We start from the raw sequence: 18,193 nt of genomic DNA on the forward strand, positions 1-18,193 counted from the left end.
GACAAAATTGGTGATGTGATGGGAAAGTCTATTGTTAATGGTCCAATTGTATAGCTAATGACCACTTGAATGAGGTACGCTGAGCACGTGTCTTCTCCACAACACAAGAACTGCAACCCAACAGTCCTTTGGGAAAAGGGGAGGAAAAAGTTGAATAAAAGGTAATTCCCTGTGCAAATGTTATTGCTGGCTCTACCTATTACAACTGTTATTAAACTACTGAGACATGAACATGAACCATTCAAATATTCTAACAAAGCAGCATCGCAGAATTCATATCGTATTGTGACGTATTTGCTCCATAGTTGGTGGAATTTACTAAGTTTATGTAACTTACAAATAAACAAAATTTTGAAATATTACAAAAAGTGAAACACACTGGTGCTGTTCTAATTTCTCCATGAATCATCTGTTGGACTTGTATCATTAAGTACATTTAGACTCAAATTACCCTACCCCAACCAGGTCACCAATATCTACCAATGTTAAAAATTTGCCAGTGGCACAAATGACCTGGCAAACTACACCAAATATAATTTTGCATTGAAATGACAACAGCTGGATATCAAATAAAGCTTGGTATGATTTGATGTGGCTGATAAAGGTGGCAATTTCCCCAAATTCCAACTTAATTATAGTCAATGGAGTAAGAACTGAACAGTTCCAGGATGATAATTGATGCAAATTAAGAGGTTTCATTTTGACTGCTCACGTGTTAAAAGTAAAAATACAGTGATGTGGAGCTCCAAAGATTACTTACAGCGATTCAAACATATATATAGATTGCAGCTCTATTTTCAAGCAGACATTCCCTTGAGTTAAATTAGTAATTTCAACATTCCAATTTCAAATGACTTTAATTCATTGCATTTAGTATTTTTGATTTACCAGCATAATATGGGTAAATATACAAGCCAACAATACTCTACTTTCCCAAGATTCAGTAACATAACAGTAAACATCTAGAAATATTTTATTGACAATTTTAGTAATTAGAAGTATTAAACTACAGTCTCCAGTGCTGGAATGGACTGCTAATGAGATTTATTCAATTCTGTGTTGGTCATCACAAGGTTTACAAATGATCCCAAAGAACTGTACATAAAGGCTAAGCACCACTATATTAGGCAACAGCCCATCAGCGTAAACAAAGAACTGATTACATTGGTTACTTTGTGTATTCCCTTATGTTCAGTGCGGGATAAAAAAATTAGGGTGAAAGCAATTTACACTACAAGAGGACTGTGGTCAATATATTAGGAACATAACCATTTCGGTAGTCAAAAGATTCAAAATTGGTTTATCAATTTCAAAAGTACTGACCAATCCAGAAAAGGCTGCAAATATGCTGCCCGAAACATGCTTTTGATGTCCTACTGATATTACATAACCAGTATTCCCAACATTTACACATTTAAGTTCCTCATTCATTTGAAATGGAAAGCCGCCTTCAAAAATGTTAGAACTATATTGCGTGCAAAACTCCCAGGAGAAGTTGTGCAGAAACCACCACCTGAAGTTTAGAGAAAAGTGACAAAAAATTGCAATCAAGCGACAAGAAAACACAACACGTTTGGCTATTTGGAAGATGCACAGCATACAGCAAAGCTTAACAAAACTTAATTGTCAGTGGCTGGGAAAACACTGATTACCAATAGGCCAATCACAAGATACCTAGAGTTACTAGTAAATGTGATGTGCTGATATTGGCAGCAGACAAAAGAACATGTTTCAGGTTGCAGAACTGCTAACTCACCAGGATCATCTTAGATCATCTGAAGACAGTTATCCTGCAGATTTTTTGTTGATGGCCCAAATTATGGAAAATTGCACAGTTGAAGAAATGAGAACCACATCACCCGAAATAAAAAAAGGCAGCACTATTACATGCATTAATAAATTTCAGATTTCCTCCTCAGTGGAGCAGCATAATAACCAAGTCTGCATAACCAGGAAATATTGACCAAGAAATACTGGAGTTTAACCACAAAAAAATTCTGTTCAGACACTGGCAGCTGTAATGCTTTTATATCACAGCAAGTAGATAATAAAACAGCCAAGTCTGGAAACTGATCTTTTGCCTCAGCAATCGTTCGGTTACGCCTGTTTTCAAATAAGGCACAAGACAAAATCAAATTCAACCTAAAAAAGGAAAGCAGTCTACATGGGTGTCTCAAATCTCACTTTTTGCACAAATGTACAAATTAAAAAGTACATTATACATAAGAGAAAATTCCACTGTTGTACAAAAATTTGTTAATTCTAACTTTTATTCTTATACAATTTGCTGAGTTGAAACCATTGTTACTTTGATAATGAATTTAACTATAATACAACCAAATGTAGTGAGTTGAGCACGCACATTTAAAATGAGACAGTAAGTCACAGACATGATTTTATACAGGTTTTCAAAATTGTGTGTGTCAAGCAGGCAAGATGTAAGAACTAAGGGTAATGAGAATTTTGTTGGTTTTAATGGGAAAGAACATTTTAGATAGAATGCATAAAGTGGATTTCCACAGGGACCGCTCAGCTACAGCATTTCTTCAGTCCTGTTCCACCACCTGCAGTGCTGATATCTACATTTTCCCTGTCAGGTTCTTTTACAGGAGTCTGCAGGTAAAATAGAAAGAAAATGAATGATTTCAGCTAACATTTATAGCAACCTTTTAAAAATTATGCTGAACTAAATGGAACATTAAGTTGAAGGTCTGAACAAATCCACACACACATTGCCTTCTCTCAAACACAGGAAATGGTCCAGTTCATGAATTAATTGCAGATAAAGAATGCAGTTTGCCACATCTTAGTTGATGCAGAGAAACCTGACAGTTCAGCCACTGTAGCAGCCAATTGTTTAAAAATTGCGACTTTGGCTCCACTTGTCCAGGTGCAAAGCTCTTCCAGACGCTACTCAATTTACCTTTCAATAGCTTGAAACTCTCAACTAAATTTCAAGAAATGTTTATTTACCATGTCCTTTATGTCAATTATCTTTCATACCTTAATAAGCTCACTTCTCAGATACCGCTTTTCCAGACAGAAAAGCTGAAATCTCTTCAATCTTCCACCAAGAATCAAAGGAATCAACCTCATGGCCTTTCTCCTGACTACATCTATTGGTTATATATTACTCATGTCTTAACAAACAGACTCAGATGCAATGCTTTAAGGGTGTTCTGGTTTCTCTGACAAATATTTTGCTGTTCCAGCTATTAGTGTCCAACATTCAATCGCGTTTGATAAATGTTACTCTGAATTTAAGAGATGATAAAGACAATGAAGTTTACGCTTTGGGCACAAATTGCACTCGACTGAAAATTTACAGTACATATTTCTGCTGAATTTACTTCCATGGAACAATGAAGCAATTAATAAATTTTTTGTAAAAGCATGGTAACCTGGTGCTGAAATAGGGATTATTGCTAAAAGTAAGCACATTTAAAGTGCTAGCCCACCAACTCTTCAAACCCCAACTTTAAAAACCACTTGAAATGCCTTCAATAAATTAAATATAACAATTTTCATTTGAGACAGTTGCAGTAAATCATGAATTTAAAACTTTCTAAAATGTGCCTATGGCCAATGCATCTGAAAACAAGCTCAACTCGAACACTGTCTCCTCAAGCTGTCACACATTAGGGGCAGTTGGCAGAAACTCACCATGTTCACTGTATTAACCTGCAGACTTGGCCAGTTCTGTGGGCTTCGCCAACTTCCAGTGCAAGTTAAATCAGCATTGAAGATTGTAGAATCTGTACGCTTGACATAACTAGCATTTAAAATTCTGCTTCTTTGCACTGGTTTGGCAAATTTTAGTCAAATATCAGCACAAACTAGTGAAGACTTACTAGTATCTCTACAGATAATATGCTAATTCTAGAAGCAAAAATACTTTGATTTCCAGTGTTATTACATAGAAACAAGCAGTGAGAAACACATTGGTTATAGATCTGTTTGATCTTACCTTAAGCAATGCTTTAAAATCTTTGAAAAACTGAACTTGCTTTCTAATCCTACGATATCATTTCAATTGATCAACTGACAATCAGTTAGAAATTCCTCAGCTCCAATAGTTACCTTTCGAAGTATGTCTTCTGCTAATGTGAGGAATGCTTTCTCAATGTTGATATTAGCTTTTGCACTAGTCTCGAAAAATCTAATCCCATGTTCTCTGGCAATCTAGAATGAAACAATTAGTAAATTCACAAAGGATATCAAACAACTTGGTAGCTTTTGATGATGTCAAGCCATCTTAAAATATTTAACCATGCATTAATAATAAACCTAGCAACTATGTTCATAAGCATCACAGACAAATACACACTGCAACATGCTTTAACAGTGGTATATGTATTCAGGAACCAGCTGACATTTTCTAATAGGAAGCAGTGCCCAGTTACACAGCTCAAAGCTAGTTGATTGTTGTGTTGTTTGATTCTAGAAGTCTGCCTCCACAAGCAGGTTAGGAATACTCAGGTTAAATCCTACCATGATTGGACTGAAAGTGTTTTAATAAAATTACAAGAATGCAATGATTGTGTAGTCTGGGCATCAATCCGATCAGCATAATCTGAAAATGATTTGGCTGGTACTCTGCCACCACATCCCTATTTTAATTTTTATATTTCCTTTCCTGTTTTCTGAAGCAAATTCACAATTATTTTTCCGCTTGCTCTGAACTGCTTAATAAGTTTCATTTTACGGAAGGTATACGCTTTGTCAGGAAGGCAACAGTTATAAATTGCCCACTTGTAGAATTCTTTTTAAACACATGGGCTGTGGGTATCACTGGCAAGACCACCATGTGTTACCCATCCCTTGTTGCCCTCAAGATAGTGGCAAGCCACCTTCATGAATCGTTGCAATCCATGTGCTATCAAAGGGAGATGGTTAGAATATCACTTGTTGGGAGACAAGCACTGCCTGGCACCTGTGTGGCATCACTGTTATTTGCCACTTATCAGTCCAAGCCTGAATGTTAATCAAGTCTTGCTGAATATGGACAAGAGTTGCTTTAGTATCTGAGGACTTGTGAATGGTGCTGAAGACTGTGCAGTGAAGAGTCTTTTCAGTAAAAAAAATTAAGTGTGGTTACTTGCTGCAAAGTAGAAGACAAGGCAGTTAATTTATAAACAACACAACACAAAACAGCAATGAGATAGCACCTAGATATTTAATAGTTCGCTGAGGGATAAATATCGACCAGGACAATGATGAGAGCCCCCTTGCTCTCAATATCTAAAAGATACATTTTGAAATCTACCGAAGATGAGTAATGTCTCATCTAAAAAACATAATGCCAATTATTTTGTTACAATATTTGCATGCTGCTAATTAGCAACTAAAAAACTGAGCAAGGCTATAGATTTTGGACTCCCAAACTTTATCTGCAGAGAGAACCTTTATCCAAGTAAAAGTAGTAGTGGTTGAATCATGTGCATCCAGGGTTATGAGTTACAGTCTAACAGTTTCCTCCACCATAAAGTTGTCAACTGATTCCACTAAAAATGTACTAAATTGTTGCCAGATTCAGTGTCCCACTTTGCTCATGCTTTCTCAGCCCATCAATTCTCATGTTCAAGCATACATGGCCCTTCCATCTCCCACAGACTTTGGTTGACATGAATCTGCATTCCAACCTCTACTTTCAGCCTGCATGTAGCCTTTCTCCACTACTGCAAGATTATCATGCCTCCAGCACGCGTTAAGTTCAGGGCTGCAAGTTGGCGGGCTAAATACAAAAGTACTTCTCCTCCAAGCCTTCACGACTCCCAAGAATTAATTGCTAGAAAACTGGCTTGGCAAGAAGGAGGAGAGAAATAGCAGGGAGAGAGTATGGAACAAAATCCAAAATGCCTTAACAAACATATGGGCAGACAATAAGCTTAAGGCTGCAGAAGATCATAAAGGCCCCTTTTGGTCAAAATATTCTAAACTAAGTATAAACTTAAACTAAGTATATACATGATGAGAATAAGCAAACTTAAAATCTGAGATTTAAAGTGAAGATATTATCAGCATGCAATGAAAGAAGAAATTGAAAAGCATGTGTTTCATAAGCTGGACAGAAACTCCAAATAACATTTTTACCAAGATCCTATCCATTGTATCTTAAAGCAGATGCATTTCAGTTCCAATTATTTAATCCTCAAGGGCAAAAAACACAAAGATAATTACTTCAAAACTGAAGTAATAAATGCAGCAATTGAGTTGTGATACATGACTTACAAAAATCAAGAAACTCATTTGAAAAAACTGTCCACAAGAGTGGAACAGTATAATTTGTTTAGAAGCATTAAATGAAAGACAGGTATTTGCAGGGGAAATAAAAGAGTCATCCTGGGATGTCTTGCACACTACATAGATGTTGGTTGTACAATGACAGAGAGATTCAAGGCTGGGTACAGATATTAACCTTTCAACTAGGAGAAGTTATCATGTGTCAAATGCAAACCATCTGATCTACTTCAGGGTGGAGAGAACAGAACCAACATTTCAAGTCCAGATGACCCTTTGTCAGGGCCAGCTCTGAAAAAGGATCATCTAGACTCGAAATGTTGGCTCTATTCTCTTTCACAGATGCTGCCAGACCTGCTGAGATTTTTCCAGCATTTTGTTTTGTTTCAGATTCCAGCATCTGCAGTATTTTGCTTTTATTATCTACTTCAGAATCATTGAAAAAAAAGACTCACAATTTCAATGCAAATGGAACAATGGAAAGAGATGTCAATTTTGCAATAGGAGACAGTAGCCTATTTGGACACTGAAAGATCCTATAACCAAAATGACAGTTTTTGATTGCGGTTTATCTTGGTAGAGGGATACTATTCGACCAGAATACCTGCTCGTCGAACAGTGCCACATTTTTTATTTGTGCCCAGCTAAAGGTGTAAATGGGGCCTTGGATTAATGTTTCACCTAAAACACAAAAAGCCAGTGCAGCATTCAGTCTACATTACATGCTCAGGTCTCTGCAGAAGGTCATGACACAGCCTTCTAATTTAGAAGCAAACGTTGCCACAGAGCCGAAGCTAACAACTTAAGAGGGGCAAAAAGGAATACAAAAGTAGGTGACTTTGGACTCTATTTTATTAAATTGTGGAGGTTTGACTATAGCCTCAAGAGGTCTTGCAACTGTTCCTTTCATCAATGAATGGCTGATACAAAAGACACAACAGAACAGAACAATTATTGATATTTTAAAACATAAGCAAAGGGAAGTTTCCCAAGCAACTTGGTTTACCTGCTCTCCTTTTGATTTCGGCACCACTCGCTTGTCTTCCATGTCACACTTGTTGCCTAGCAACATTCGCTCTACATCTTCATTTGCATGCTGAAATGTAGACATGATTGTCACTATACCACCACTTATCTAATTGAAGTCCGATCCAGCATATACCAATATCATAACTTAACACATTATCTATGAATACTGCGAAAAAGTGAATCAGACAAATTATTCAAAAACCATCTAGTAAATTCATCTGCGACCACCATTAAACTGCCCATATTTTTCCACCTCCAAAACTCACTAAATTGGAGCAAAACAACCAAAACATGGTGGAATTGCTGCAACAGTATTTAAGCTATTTTCTTCTCAAACGTGAATCCTTCTCACTTTTAGGACAGCTGAAAATTTCTTTGAGGTTGTGTGCCTCAGAAGATGGTGGAGACATGGTCATTAAATATTTTTAAGGGAGAGGTCGATTGATTCTTGTTAGACAAGGGAATCAAAAGTTCAGAAGCAGGTGGTAATGTAGAACTTGAAACAAACATATCAACCATGATCTTATTGAATGGCAGAGCAGGCTTGAGGGGCAAAATGGCCTAATTCTGCTCTTACTTTGCTATGTACTTTAAAAAGGAGAAAGGAATGCAGGTTTTTTTAAAGACTGCTGTCAAGAAGTTGTTCAAATTGTTCTTCAGTGATAAATATATGGAAAAGAGTTCAAGACATTGCAGACAAAATCCCCAAATCTTTCAAAACATCGGGATGCTGAAATAGAGGAATCACAGGAAACAGAATGAAGATCAGGTTCTCTCAATTAAATTAGGAGTCAAATGTTTTTCACAAGTGGTAATTAATTTCCAATCTTTTAAGGGTATAATGATTCAAACAGTAAAAATGTGATTATCTGCCAACTCAACCTTCTTTGTGGGATGCACTATAATCACATGGGTGCAGATTAATTTTTACAACACTATTTTTAAACCAAAATCAAACAGCAACCTCATTCTCCTTTTGGCATCAAATCAAAGCAAATGGTTCATTATCATCCTGATGCTCCAAACTGACATTGTTTACAAATCCTGCACTTTCTGCGGAGAGCAAAATATCATTCGGAAATGACAAGAAACATGATTTGTTGCAGGTCATTGAATATCTGAGATGCTTCGCAAATCATGCAATGGAAAAAAACAAACATTTTCCAAAGTATCAGAAATCAACCGGAGAAATTCAGACCCAAGTTGGCAAGTTGAGCTTCAAGAGGCATCAATAAAACAGACTGGTGCATTTTAAAAAAAATATAGATCCAGCAATTATTGTCCATCCCTAATTGCCCTTGAATTGAGTGGCTTGTTAGGCCATTTAAGAGTCAATCACATTGCTGTGGGTATGAAGTTACATGTAGGCCAGACCAGGTAAGGACAGCAGAAGGAGGAGTTTCATCACCTGGTCAACGAGTTTTTAAGTTAACCGTCCCAATAGACTGAGCATCAATAGAACTCTGCACTACATACTTAAAAGCAATTCAGGAATTCATTAGGCTACTCATCCTTAGTAAGCTTGTGTGCAGGAACAGCTGAAGTATGGTTCTACTTGATTATTCGGAGAGCATAACTTCAACAACATTAGCTAACAGTGGTACACAACAAGTTCCAAGTGACCAAGAACATATCAATTAGCAAAAGAACTTAAGATATTGGAGCATGAAGAAACCACAACAGCCCATTGGGCCTGCTCTGCCACTCAGTAATCATGGCTGGCCTTGGTTTTCAATTCCATTGAACTTGCTCACTCTCCATATTCTTAATTCCCTGGGACACCAAATATCTGTCTCGCTGGCCTTAATGTATTCATTGATGGAGCATACGCAAATCTGAGACAGAGAACTCCAAAGATTCACAACAATTTGAGTGAAGAAATTTCTCCTCATCTCAATGCCAAATGATTATCCCATGACTGTGCCCTCATGCTTTAGACAGAAACAATCTCAGCGTCTACCCTATCAATCCCTTTCATGTTATTGTAGGCTTCAATGAGATTGCTTCTCATTCTTCTAAATTCCAGAAAACAAAAGCTTAATTTACTCATCCCCTCATCACAGGACACCACCCTCTTCCCAGGGACTGATTTAGTGAATCTATGCTTCACTGCCTCCAATGCAAGTACATCCTTAAATATGGAGACCAAAAATGCACATAGTACTCCAGATGGGAAAATGAGCTCCACCAGCTCAGAGAATTGCCCACTCCAAGTATTAAAATTGGGGTACAAAACATTGTTACCCTACCCTAGGTGTAGAATTGTAAACATAACCAGAACGAAGGATAATTACTGACTATTAAGCCAAAATCTTTTTTACAAATATCACAGAAAGTGGTTAAGAAATGTTATCAAATTACCAAGTTTGTTCTCAAGTCAACAACCTTTACATTGAACATGATTAGCCACCATAAACACATGCCTGATTCGTTAGAATAATTGTTTCTGCAATTTGGATTTACATAGTGCCTTTAACACAGTGAAACTTCAAGGCAGTTGCAACACATGTGGCTCATTTAATCCACTGCAGTTCTTAAACTAAATAATATATATATATAAATAAAATATATCTACATTTTCTGCTGTTTCCTTAAAGTGCATCCTGAAGGTTTAATTTTCACTCAATAGTGTCAACCTTCCAAACTATAACTTCTATTTCCCAGTACCAATATAGGGGAAGTTTCCAAGCTCTACTATCCTTCTGATAAAGTGGTGTTAATAATGGTATATTAAATTGCAAGTGTAACTTAACCAATACACCACTTAACTGTTTTAGACCATCACTTTGCTGTTTTAGTTTAATGTGACTGTTTTTAACAAAAGGAAGCTTTCTTCATATTTTGAAGCTGATACTACATTTTGAATTTATATTACTTTAGGAGATTTCATATTGGTTTAAGATTCTATATGGACAGCATCAATGCAGCAGTTTTGTAAACATAAAAACGTGATCAGTGAATTAGCAGTAACGTTTAGGAAGTACTATAATGCAACTGATCTTCATATAAGACCACCTAACCCAATAAAGAACCTGCTAAGGCAATACATTTGTAGTCAATTTGTTACAAGATTCTCACCTCGTCGATATTCCTCAGCCATTTGCTGATGTTTTCAAAGCTTTTGGCATTTGTGATGTCATAGACTAGCATGATTCCCATTGCTCCCCTGTAGTAGGAGGTGGTGATGGTGTGAAATCGTTCCTGTCCTGCCGTATCCCTTCAAAACAAGCCAAAATCACATTTGGTTTAAAAAAATCAGTTGCACACTTTTACTCAAAGGAGACAGTACAACCAACTGCAGAAAATTGAAAACAGCACATTAACATGGCAAGATTTAAGGGCTTTAACATTTCAAATAAATAACTTTTCCTGTACTTTACTGTCACATGGTTGACAAGAAATTCTACGCTAAAATTCTGGAAATAATCAGTATCGCAGCCAAATTAAACTTCCACCCACTTGCCAGGAAAGGGGGCAAACTGTTCTAGTGTACACAAGAAAAAAAAGGGCAGCAACGCTGATCCAAATGTAACAGATTGAATAACTGAAAAAAAAGGACCCTAATGGCATTCTTGTCTGGTTGGAAGTTGTAATGCTGCATTTTGTTGAAAATGCCTGGAGGAAACGGTTATTAATAAAAATGCAGCTGGAATAAACAGTGATGGCATTGTGGGCCATTAAGAGTCCAGCTTGATCGCGTGATTTACATATGTATGTGATTCTGAGATTCATCAAGGGGCACTTGGTACTCTTTAAAAGAACTGGCTGAGTTTTTCCATTTCCAAGCTTGGAGATACTGGATGTGGAAAACATTTGCTTGCCTCCTAGTTAACATATCCCAAAGTGAAATGGACTATTCTAGGAATAACCCAAACTAACTGTCAATTATCTAACAGACCAGGAAGAGATGCTCCAATGATGCACACAAACTGATCAGTTTATGCCTGCAGGAAATCAAGCTTTAATTTCCTTCCAACGATAAATGTCATCTGGTCCTTAGAAGCTCTGATGCAAGATTAAAAACAGCACCAATATAGAGAGATCACAAATGAAGGCCCTTGTACTTCACCCTCCCACAGACACTTACTGCACCCCACCCAACACAGAATCTAAAAACCTCAAAGAAGTGGATATTTTGTCACCTTTGTCTTACCTAGGGCATCTTTGTGCTTCCCCCAGCGCCAAATCCTCTTTATATCAATCCTATATATGTGCCTTTTTTACTGCATTACATTGTGTTCCTTTGTCTTACACATTTGCTTTAATTTAAATGCTTCAGATTTTTTTATTCTAAGCCACTTATACAATAGGCCTCAAATATCATCTTCACCTTTCAGAGCTGCAGTCCACTTTCAGCATTCCTCTTAACAGCAAACCTGGTGCCTCTTCCCTGCACATCTCTCAAGACTCCGATGCTTCCTTTGTGTCATGACCGCCAAAAATGTACACCAAGATGTAGCTGACTAGAACACTTGAATTTGGTCTTAAATTCATAGCGATTTGGTAACATGTCTCTATTCTATTCACTGTTAAACTGCAGCTTCACAACAACTGGACAGCAACTTCATTACATCACTTATGTAATAAATTGTGCCAGGCGTTTGAAAGAGCAACTGGTTGTGAGCAGCAATTGTATTTGGAATATGATTGAAAGCATGAAAAGCAATAGATTTTAAGGAGGTGTTGAGAGAGAGTTAGCAAGACAAAGTTGGGGTTGAGGGAAGCAATTTTGGTTAAAGATGTTTGAAGGTTTTGTCACTGAAGGAAAAGGCAAAGTAAAGAAATGAAGAGCCTGAAAACGAAACAAACTCAACCACTACCAAATCGACTATGGCATGGCATGCAAATCGTCCAACAATTCTCAGACATTTCTTGGAAAAATTTATGGGAGAGAAATCTGCCTACAAAAAAAGTCTGAATGCGTTTTGACATTTACATCAGTATGCAAGGAAGCCACAATGCCCATTTTTTCAGGAAATTATGACGCTTTTGAGTGTTCTGCTTTTACTGGAGGGAAATAGGATTAATTTGATCTGCGGAAGAATCGACATGGAAGTAATGCTGAACTATCGATGATTGCTCTTCTAGTCAATACAAAAAAACTATTAGCAAATTATTAAAGTGTGTTGAGAATTCCGTTTTTTTTCACAAAATGCCAACTTCGAGGCTCTATTTACAGTAGTTTCGAATTTAGATTGGCACTTCTGATATTAAAGCAGAAGGTTTGTGGTAACCCATTATCCACATTTTCTATTTTTGGCCTTCTGCATACTTTGTCATTGTTATGCAATTTAATTTTCACATACAAATGCAGAGTAAACAAAACAGATGTACAAATTCATGAAGGGAAAGGTGATGGTCCTCTAACAGAATACCCAAGTTCTTTGGAAATTCGGTGACTGCTGTCTAGAAGAATTGAGCAAATAAGAGAAAAAGCAGAACATTATCTGCCAGGAATTTAAATAAATAAGGAAATTTTATACACAAACTGAATATCAGCAAGAAAAGAAATCCCAAGAAAGGTAATTAAAATTTTGATTTGTTTATACTCCAGATAAAACATGGACCAGATTGGCCAGATGGAGAACAGCATGGAAAATAGAATGGCAACTATTTAGTAGCCATGCTTAACAACCAAAGGATAGTACTTCACAAAATGACATTTAGTGGGAAAATGTACCAAAGTAGCCTTAGAGAGCTTCAACCCACCAACAAAGGGAGGAGCGAAATGATAATGCATTTAAGACGAAGCAAGATAAACTGCATCAGGGAGAAAGGAATAGAAGTATATGCAGGTAGGGTTAGAGGAAACCTGCATGGAGCACAAACACAAGCACAGAAGTAGACCAAACAGCCTGTTTTTGTGTTATAAAATTCTCTGTAATGTGGATTGCTAATAATTTAATTCAGCATTGTAGTAATAGATCTTACTCGATTTGACACCTTACACTTGGGAAGTCAAAGTGAAACAGATTCACAAGATGAACTCAAATCTAAACTCATACAACAACCACTTAAAAATGTTCTTTATCATTATAGATGTATCCTTGAAGCCACAAAATTACTTTTAATCGAGAAATGCAATTAAAGGTTCATTACTTACCATATCTGTAATTTGATCTTCTTCCCCTGTAGTTCCACTGTTTTGATTTTAAAATCAATTCCTGTAATTGAGAAAGCCACAATTTTGAAATGCATTAAAACTTTGTGGATGTTTTCAATTGTTCAGGATCTGGATTAAATGAACACAAACTCTGAATCACACTAGTTTAAGATTTCCTTGTTTCCCCAAGAATGGCCAAGTTTAGAAGCAATTCAGTGATCTTAAATAGTTCAAAATGGCTGCCAATTACAAGTGATCAAACTTGATAAAAGATTTTCCCAGTAAATCTTACCAAAACCTTTGGCGTCAAGGTCTTCATTACTGAAAGGCAATTCTTTCCATGCTTATTCACAATTAAAAGACAATAGGAATTAACCAGTCTACTACTTTGATCTTCTGAAAAGACTATCTGCAGATGACAAATGCCCAAAAAATTCTATATTCACATAAAAAAACTGCACATTAATTTAGAACAAAAAACCTGTAGACAGTATTTCCAAGATATCAAAATTTCCAAAGGAACACATTGATAGATAGGCCCTATGTATAATTTAAATGAACTGCAGTTTTAAGTTTTGCTATATGTCACTTATGTTTGGCATTCTGATTGTACTATATTTCAGGAAGGAGAATGCTTAGGAGTTCAGCAAAATTCTGATTACAGATTGTACAGCACATCTTGAATCTGGGGAGCAAATACATTAAATGACTGGAACACAATGTGGATCTCTCAGCCAAGGTTCAATCCTCGACACAAGTGCCCTCCCACAGCACGTGGTGTAATAATTAACCAACTGGAAGGTCAAAATAAAAGGCTCTCAGGTCATAAATAAATTCAAGACATCATTTTCCACAGGCTTGGAAAATCTCTTCCATTTTCAATGTTAGTATTAGATCTTTTTGCTCGTGCAGGTTTCTCAGAAGTGTGCAGACTTTGCTATGTAGTGTCACAACAATAGGAAATTGTGACAGAGATCAATCGATAATTTCAACAGCTAACCAAAATCATATTGAAACGTTGAAAAGGGACTTTCAAAAAAGACTAAGATATTGACTTAAGACTGGTCACCTGATGCCTGGAATAGTAAGTTTACCTTTGAGAGAAAATTACGACAGACATGCTCATGAAATTCCGCACCTGGGGTGTCATGATCTACTTCAAAAAGGACTGCTGAAAGGAATGGACACGTCATTTGCATTGTGAGCTTATCTCTCCAGCAGAGAGAGAGTCCATCAAGACAATAAGGAACCATTAGCTCGCCAGGATATACAACCAATGGACTCAAACTCCCATGGAGGAGAAAGAACCCCATTCCCTTTTGGTTTCTACTACTTTAAAATGTGTCAAAAGATGAAACATCAAAATGTGATTTCTAGTTCCGGACCAATGACTATAGCAGACATGATAATCAAATTCCTTTGGAATATACAGCAAGAAGGATAAGAACTGGATTTGCCAAGCCGAGGTTGAAAAATCTAGAGAAGCTGTTAATTGAGCAGTAAAGACTAAGGACTCTCTCTCCCAAGCAAAGCTCCATCTATTAACAGTCTAAAAATAATTCAGAGATGTATTTGCTGTGTAAAGATCAGGAGAAACTCATCAATTTCTGGCAAAGACAGCTTATGGAAAAGAAAGGAAATGGTTTCCAGCAAGTGCAACTACATGGACTTCAATTCAACTCTGGGATTTTAAAGGAACCAGCTAACATAAAACAGCTGCAACATTTAATAATCTATGCCTCAAAGATAAGCAAAGAACTTCTAATCGTATATTCTAACTTTTATTTGGACTCCTAACATTCCTTACCTCTGATACTGTGCGTGCATCTTTTATTGGCCTGTAACTCCTCAGAATGGCAATCACCAGTGGATTCCCACTCCATAGTGACTTACATGTGCTCAAATTCCAAAGGGTCGCCCAACCTTCCTGACTCAAGCTAGGTGAGACGCAAGTGAAACAAGTCCCTTACTCCAGCTGGGAAGTGCAAAGGATTGGAGCAGAGGACACGCTTCATTTTTTTATGGCATTAGCTGCCTTAAAGCAGACAGATTAAAGGTCCCATTGAAATGGAGAAGGTAACTTTCTATGGTATTTGAATGGGTTTGGGGAGGGGGTGATCCTCAAGTGGAGGTGTAATGTGCAGGGCTCAGTCTGGGTATGTAAATACTTAGTTAGAAGTGCTCCCCGCCCCACCCACCCAACTCTGAGTAGCTGGGAGTGCAGATCTGGCAGAACCATGCAAAGTTAGCAATTTAAATCGCTTTGTCAGATGGTTTCCAACCCAGCACAATTGTCCAGGAGAAGTTAGCCCATTTGAGAAATGGGCAGCACGGTGACACAGTGGTTTGCACTGCTGCCAGGGACCTGGGTTCGAATCCTGGCTTGGGTCACCGTCTGTGTGGAGTCTGCACCTTCTCCCATGTCTGCTTGTTTCCCCTCCGAGTGCTTCGATTTCTTCTCAAATTGAGAATAAGTTGCAGAGGAAAAGACGGTATATGGATTAAAATTAAGGATGAGACTTTCACATGAACAAATGGGTAGACAATAAAGGACTCTAAAGATGTGTTAGGTGGATTGGCTATGCTAATTTGCCCCTTAGTGTCAGGAGGATTAGCAGGGTCAATACATGGGGTTACAGGGAGAGGGCCTGGGTGGAATTATTGTCGATGCAGGCACGATGGGCCGAATGCCCCCCCCCCCCCCCCACCCTGTAGTGATTCTGATAGTTGAGTGGTCAACAGTTGGTGAAAATTGAGTCAACAAGCAGAAGATCCATCTCATGCATGAATACAATGTTGGGAATTACTTTTTGCAGCAAGCAAAAGTATTAGTCATACATGTACTGCAGTTTTTGCAGCGTTCAAATCTTCTGTCAGATATTATAGGGCAACCAGCAGTGAGATCTAAGCGGCAAAGACTAAAATAAAACTAAAAATTCATGCTTTGGCCAGGTAAAGTTTTGTCTCTGTGGCCATCTAGGTACCATAGACTCATGAGACTATATTCATCTTTTGAACACTTTCTCTGAAGTAAAGTTATGGAGTCTTCCCGTTCTCTCCATGTCTGCGTGTGTTTTCTCCATATGCTCAGGTTTCCTCCCACAAGTCCGAAAGACGTGCTGGTTAGGTGCATTGGCCATGCTAAATTCTCCCTCAGTGTACCTGAACAAGCGCTGGAGTGTGGCGACTAGGGGATTTTCACAGTGACTTCATTGCAGTGTTAATGTAAGCCTACTTGTGGACACTAATAAATAAACCTTTAAACTTCCCTTCACCACCACCTCCCCTCCCCCTGCCCAAAGATTATCACAATGAACTATGAGCAGATTTTTAAAAATAGATTAAAAACTTTGGTTTAATCTCACTCAGTTTTGTAGAGCGCTTGAAGAGGCTAGTTTAAACTTGCCAATTAAAGCTAGTGTGGTCATTTGGATACGATGGCAGGCACGTGGGGAGCTGCATGATGGGCACAAGGGGAAAAAGAGAAATAAAACAAGAGCAGCACAAAGATGATCAAATCAACTCAATCTATGCGCATTTAAAAAGGATGAGTTCGAGAAAATGATAAATGGTATTGGATTTCAAGTCAGGATGCACTCCCACATTAGAACACATTTGAACAATAAATGCTGCATCAAGACCAGTAGAAAATTACACAATTACAAATCTTGATACAAGAGCATATTCCAAAAATCACCTCCAGTCATTTGCTTTTTCAAGCCAAGAAACCAATGAGTTTTAGAGACTGCAAGCAGAAAAAATTACAAGAACAAAGCTGATAGCAATCTTCAATTGAGAAAACAATTCAATTATTACTTGACAAGAAAGCACAAGAAGCTTCTTTATATTATAGGGCTACAACTACAGTTTATGATTTTTAGCTGTAAAGTACAGGCTTTACAACAAATATAAAACCAAAATTTAAGCAAGTCCATGCAATAAGATGTTTCAGGCATTTCTTGAAAATGATTCAAAATCTATGGGCCTAAGCTATTTATTTCAGAGTGAAATTTGTAAAAATCTCTGAGGAGCACATGTAATGTCATCCAGATACTTCACTTACACAGCAACAACTACAGTAATGCACACATTTTCTCTTTCAGCTTTTTTGGGTACCATTCTTTAAATAAAACATTAGAGCATCTGAGTAATTTTACAACTAAGAGAGAATAATTGAGGAAAATCCAAGATCAACAATATAGCACCCAGGTCTGAATCATCTATCTAGATATACTCAACAAATGGGAATTTAAACAAATTTTACATGAGAATATCTTTTATAGAATCCCTCCAGTGCTTGAGGTTATCCAGCCCAACAAGTCTGCACTGACTCACTTAAAGAGCATTTTGCCCAGACCCACACCCCACCCTATCCCTGTAACCTCACGTAATTTTTTGAATGCAAGGTAGGGAAACAATTCTATCCACCGATTACTTCAGCATTGATACAAATAGTAACTTAGCTAATCCCAGAAATCAATCTGAAACGTTTACAGCAGTGGCAGATTTGTATAATGCCAGATGAATAGAGTTCAATCCACACTAAAAAAAGTGCAGAAACATGAAACTGAAGTAAAGGTATTATAGTTACACTTTTTAACCTAGTGACAATTTTAATTCTGAACCACAGTTCCTTCCCTATTTACATATACTGAAGAACAAATAGACTTTTTTATCTTATCACATTTTTGGGAAGTCCCAAAAGTCAACAAAACCCTTTTGAAGTGCAAACGCAGCTAAGGTCAGGAACAGCATTAGAATACAAAATCGTTTAATTATTTTGATCATGCTGGCTGTAGAATTTGTTGGCTGAATCACTAA

General features: G+C 37.3%; 1 protein-coding gene across 1 annotated transcript in view; it reads right to left on the bottom strand.

Annotated features, from left to right (window-relative positions):
• Positions 1–281: 281 nt before the first annotated feature.
• The window catches only part of rab10 (RAB10, member RAS oncogene family), a 48,714-nt gene continuing 30,802 nt past the window's right edge, over positions 282–18,193 (bottom strand). The window contains exons 2-6 of the mRNA XM_078213000.1: positions 13,373–13,433; positions 10,348–10,486; positions 7,247–7,336; positions 4,081–4,182; positions 282–2,613 (exon numbers count right to left, since the gene is read on the bottom strand). Of these exons, the coding sequence (XP_078069126.1) occupies positions 2,530–2,613; positions 4,081–4,182; positions 7,247–7,336; positions 10,348–10,486; positions 13,373–13,433 (476 nt within the window). The 3' untranslated portion in view covers positions 282–2,529. The remainder of the gene's footprint in view (positions 2,614–4,080; positions 4,183–7,246; positions 7,337–10,347; positions 10,487–13,372; positions 13,434–18,193) is intronic.

Source organism: Mustelus asterias, chromosome 5 (genome assembly GCF_964213995.1).
Source record: "Mustelus asterias chromosome 5, sMusAst1.hap1.1, whole genome shotgun sequence".
Classification (NCBI taxonomy): Eukaryota; Metazoa; Chordata; class Chondrichthyes; order Carcharhiniformes; family Triakidae; genus Mustelus; species Mustelus asterias.